This window comes from Musca domestica, unplaced genomic scaffold (assembly GCF_030504385.1).
Source record: "Musca domestica strain aabys unplaced genomic scaffold, Musca_domestica.polishedcontigs.V.1.1 20, whole genome shotgun sequence".
Taxonomy (NCBI): Eukaryota; Metazoa; Arthropoda; class Insecta; order Diptera; family Muscidae; genus Musca; species Musca domestica.
This window is the reverse complement of record NW_026712250.1, coordinates 167,416-172,697: the sequence shown is the minus strand read 5'-3', so window position 1 is coordinate 172,697 and position 5,282 is coordinate 167,416. Positions and strand designations below refer to the sequence as shown.

At 39.2% G+C, this 5,282-nt stretch overlaps 1 protein-coding gene across 1 annotated transcript; it reads left to right on the top strand.

The window, feature by feature from the left end:
* The first annotated feature begins 2,159 nt into the window (after nt 1-2,159).
* Nucleotides 2,160-3,381, top strand: LOC101896325 (succinate--CoA ligase [ADP/GDP-forming] subunit alpha, mitochondrial). Its single transcript, XM_005177340.4, has one exon. The coding sequence runs from the start codon at nt 2,235-2,237 to the stop codon at nt 3,276-3,278; it is 1,044 nt and encodes a 347-aa protein (XP_005177397.1). The 5' UTR covers nt 2,160-2,234; the 3' UTR covers nt 3,279-3,381.
* The last annotated feature ends 1,901 nt before the right edge of the window (nt 3,382-5,282 follow it).

Genomic DNA, 5,282 nt, shown 5'->3' with positions numbered 1-5,282 from the left:
AACTTGAATATCATTCCATTTTTTTCGAGAATGTATTCTATGTATTAATTATTATTAATGAATTAGGTTTACTCGAAAAGCTGTTCTGAAACAAGTTAATGCCCAACTTTGAATTCAACTGGAAACCAATGACGTGTTGTCATTGAATTTGATTGCCATTGAATTTGAATTAAATACTTCAAAAAAAGAAAAATAAATAAATAAAAGAAAAATGCCTTGCACTCAAGATTATTTATGCCCCGATATTTACTTACCTCCACTTCTATGCATACAATTCGTACAGATTTTCTATTAATATTAGTTTTGACAACTTAAAAAGTTGGCTATATGAGTCCGCAGCAGCACCGCAGCAAAAACTCTACATTAAGGTCAATTGTATCTTTTTTAATGCCTAATTGTTACTTTTCCATCAAATTTTTGTTTTTGAAATGAATAATTTAAACAATTATTGTCTTGACAAATAAAAAGCTTTCATTATCAGGATATCTTAACGGGGACACATTGGCTTATGTCCGTCAATGCATGGAAATGGAACGATTTGTTGGCACTCTTACTCGGCCGTTCGTTCTTTCCAAGCACACATACACGCACAAACACACACGCACACATCCACATACATTTGTGTCGTTTATGAATAGTTGATGTTTTTATTAGTTTCTTAGAAAACATACAAAAACAACAATTACACAAAATATTATTTGAGTGAAAAAATGCTCAGAAGTAGAGCAGGATAATTAGAGGTCAAAAGTAACAATTAAAAACTTTTAATTGAGGCAAGTGAAAATATAAAGTTTTGATTGAATTTCTGACATCGCAAGTGGATGGAATGCGTAATTGCAGGGCTAGTAGACCAGTAGCCCAGACTCAGAGAGAGAGAGAGAGAGAGAGTCGTAACTCGCAAGATTTGAATCTGCAAAAAAACGCATTCATGTTTCGATGGAAGATGGCATCTTGACACCCTTAAAAAGAAGATTATTCGCAAAGCGGATCGACAACGATGTAGTTAACGCTATATCTGTTATATATGTGTGAAAGATCAATCATGACCTATTACGTAGTACGACCTTAAGTGCTCCTAAGTAAAATTATTTCTCAGGCAAATACGCTTATAAATTTTGAAAATTACTTTTTTTGGAGTTATGCGACTCTTTGATAAACAAGCGCTATGAACATACATATGTTTGGTGGCTATCGGACTTATCATAAATTTTCAAAGTTTTCAATTAGACTTTAAGCAAATTTAACAGAAGTTTAAAAACATCTATAAAAATGGAAGGAAAAGTATTGTGTAAATTAATCAGAATATTAAAAAAAATATTCCGTCCAATTAATTTCAGACATAGCAATTCGGTACCATGTTACAATAATCAATTCTTGGTGGAATGGGCCTTTGTGTCTCGGTTTAGCTAAAGCTCGTTTCAACGGCAGAAAAACTGAGCTATTGAGCCATGTCTGCGTGTCCTTGGCAAACACGATGCGGCTCCATCAACAATGTGAAAACCAACCAACAGGACATGCAGATAAATATGTCATAAGGCCAACGTCAATTTCTGTTCTTCTTTCGACAATTAAAACACGAACTCAATTGTCATGTCGTGTGTAAATGCAGGACCAAAGGAGATGAGGTGTATTTTCCGTTTTTCGCTTTCTTGCGATTTTTTTACCCGTCGCAATGACATGATAACGAGTATAGATAAGAACTCGTTAATCCGACAGAATTCTGGACGACAGTTCAATTCAGCCATGCCTTTGTTTTAAACAAAAAGCAGAAGACAACGCTAAAGAAATTTCAGAGCGAAAAACGTAACTAGATGACCTAAACATAAATTTGTTGGTGCAAGAATTTACTTTTAAGGCACAACGAAGGATTTGAGGGTCAGATGAAGTGGAAAACGGATTTTTTAATCAACCGTGAAATTAGGTTTTTGCAGCAGCATTTAGAGGCAGAGAAGCTCGATTTTAAAAACTAGGGAAAGATTGATTTCAGTATTTAAAAGAAAAAACTTTGTAGATGCCATTAAATGGTCGTATTCGACAGGTATGGGTTTGAGGAAATATTTATGTGGTCGTAGAGTAGGTCGTAGGTATTTGCATCAAATCTGCCCTTTTTGCGAACAACAAAGTAATCTGAAAAATATTTTTTTCAAAATTGTATAGACAGTCAGTTTTATGTCACATTAGGTTTTGGATTGACTTTCCGGAAAGCATTTCTTTTCAAATTTCCCTCAGAGCTTATGGCGTTCCTTACCAACATCGGTCGTTTTATATCGAAGGATATATTCTGGCGTTCAACTTGCCGCTTGAATCGTATTCCGAGACGTTTCATTTCTTGCGACCCTTACCATGATACACTGCGGAATCTGGTGCTCTGCAAGGACACCAAAGTCATCTGCCAGGGCTTTACGGGCAAACAGGCCACATTTCATTGCAAGGAAGCTTTGAAATACGGAACGAAAATCGTCGGTGGCGTTTCGCCCAAAAAGGCCGGAACGAAGCATTTGGACTTGCCCGTATTCGAGTGCGTCGAGGAGGCTAAGCAGGAAACCCAGCCTCATGCTTCGGTCATATATGTCCCGCCTCCGGGAGCAGCTGAGGCTATAATGGAGTCCATCGAGGCAGAGATTCCGCTAATTGTGTGCATAACGGAGGGCATACCCCAACATGACATGGTCAAGGTGAAGGCCGCCTTGATGCAGCAGAACAAATCCCGTTTGGTGGGCCCCAATTGTCCGGGAATTATCGCGCCGGAAAACTGCAAGATCGGCATTATGCCGGGTAACATTCACAAGCGTGGCATGGTGGGTGTGGTGTCGCGGTCGGGAACACTCACATACGAGGCCGTCAATCAGACCACATTCTACGGCTTAGGTCAGACGCTGTGCGTGGGACTAGGCGGTGATCCCTTCAACGGCACGAATTTCATCGACTGTCTAGAGCTGTTTCTGGAAGATCCCGAGTGCAAGGGCATAGTGATGATCGGGGAAATCGGAGGTGACGCTGAGGAGAAGGCGGCCGAATTTCTCATGGAACACAATTGCTGTGATCCTCCGAAGCCAGTGGCTGCATTCATTGCCGGTCTTACCGCGCCTCCTGGCAGGCGAATGGGGCACGCTGGTGCCATAATATCCGGTGGCAAGGGTGGCGCCCAAGACAAAATCAATGCCCTGGAAAGTGCCAATGTCGTAGTCACCAATAATCCCACCACGATTGGCAAGGTGCTGTACAAGGAAATGGTGAGTCTCGAGATCGTTAAGGAGGATGCCAAAAAGAAGAAATGAACAGCAAAGCTCTGATCGACGAGTTTGAGCTTTTTCCATTTTATTTTCTGTATCACAGCCACACATCTGAATAAATAAGAATGCATTTTCTTTCCGATTTTCAGCAGTGTGTTTGTCAGTGGGGGAAAGTAAGAAAGTACTCAGGATTCTCATATCTCATGCTAGTGCATTCTATTTAGCCACTCTCAAGGATGTTGCCCTCAATCTCAAAATGAAAAATCAATTTTCACCCGTCCCCTCATTGGCCACTCGAAGGCCAAATCTATTCCTAGAATCCAGAGTAAATGGCATCCTTATGGTAGTGCATAATGGATGCCACTTATTCCCTTTCATGTTGATAATAGGATATGTTGCAAATCCTTTCCAGTTGCGAAATGAAATTAAGCAATTAAATAGAAATCTCTGCTAATGCATCTGGACCGACCCAACAACAATGGAACTCTGAGCTTCTGCTCTGTCAAATGAAATTCATTTGAACTTTTACTTATCGAACTGATTGCTTTGTTCTGTCATTCGAAATTATCGAAAATGGAAACGCACACACGTCGACACACACACACACACATACATCAAGATTGTGGACACATTTTCCAATTCGATGTCATGCAGTCATCATACCCAGTCCTCAGCATTGATGTTCCTCGATGGTTGGATGCAGCACCTTCCCGTTGCAGCCTCAGTGAGGTTCTGAGGTTCTGGTATATTTATGGGCACCGAACGAGGCCAGATTTGCATACATCTTGTGGCGAGCGTTTGAAGGCAATGTTGCAATGTTACAACGAGACATGAAACGTACTTTGGGTGGACCGGAAATGGGCAAACGAATAAATTGGGGATATTTAAATTTGTTTGACAAATTTTATTTTCAATTAGAAACGTATGCGGGTTAAGAGGGATTATGTAATGTTGTCCTTTGAAGAAGTATTGGCAATTGGTTGTTCACAGAAACCCTCAGTGGATGAGTGGGAGACTTAGGGGATGTAAATCATAAGGTTTTTGGTCTATTTCAGATCTGATGGCTAAATTGTCAACCACATTTTTATATTATTTTATTATTATTCCTCTCTCATAAAAATAAATAGCCTTTTTGTTTTCAATTTTAAGAAGAAAAAAAAAACGTATGAATGGGAGCAACGAAATGCTTTCATTTGAATTTATCTCTGGTTTTGGGGATCTAACCCCATTGGGTTCTGCAAAGGGTTGTATTTTTTCCACTGAAAAACAAAATACCAAATAATAAGTTAAAAAAAAACTCTGAATTCCCAAAAGTACCTTAAATTAGGAAATGCCCAAATAGAGGGCCTATATATAAAAGTGGACTTATCTTCAAAAAATTCAGCAGGAAAAGATGGTCAAAATATCTAAAATGTGAAATTATCCACACATAATAGTGGTCCTATCTTCACAAAATTTAGCAGTGCGAGATTCTGTCTGCTTTGAACTCATAATGTCAAGTAACTCGTGATTCGGTTTAAAATTGTGGTCGAAAACTTCCAAAATACCGAAAATTAGGAGGTACGGTAACATGATTTGTATCAAACCAAAACGGAAAATGCGAGTCTGCCTTTTGTAGGGATCTCTACGAGGGAACATAACTTTGAATCGTCAAAGCCGAAATGCGAAACAAGTTTCCTAGTTTCCCCAAACCGTGCAGCTCCAAATTTCCATCGACTTTAGCTGTTGTGTGATAATGGGATATATTAATTTACTATATATTTTGGGTTCAAAACGGAAAACATATATTACGGAAAAAATAAAAAATTGGTCTCTTCAAATCTTTTCGATCTGGTAGTGTTTGACCATAACGCGTGGACTAGTTTTTCTATGGAGGATGAGTGTGTTCATGTCTCAAAATGCTGCAGATATTGATGATACCACGCCACCTAATCCTAAGGATGTTTCCAATTTAGTCTCTCTCCGTGCAATGGAAATCCTCGCAGAACAACATTGGACCTCTAACAATTTCAATTCGCTCGGTGTCGCTCCTGTTTGCATCAGGTTTTT

Excerpts from the sequence above, each read along its gene's own strand:
- LOC101896325 (XM_005177340.4), top strand. The coding sequence starts at position 2,235 with ATGGCGTTCCTTACCAACATCGGTCGTTTTATATCGAAGGATATATTC.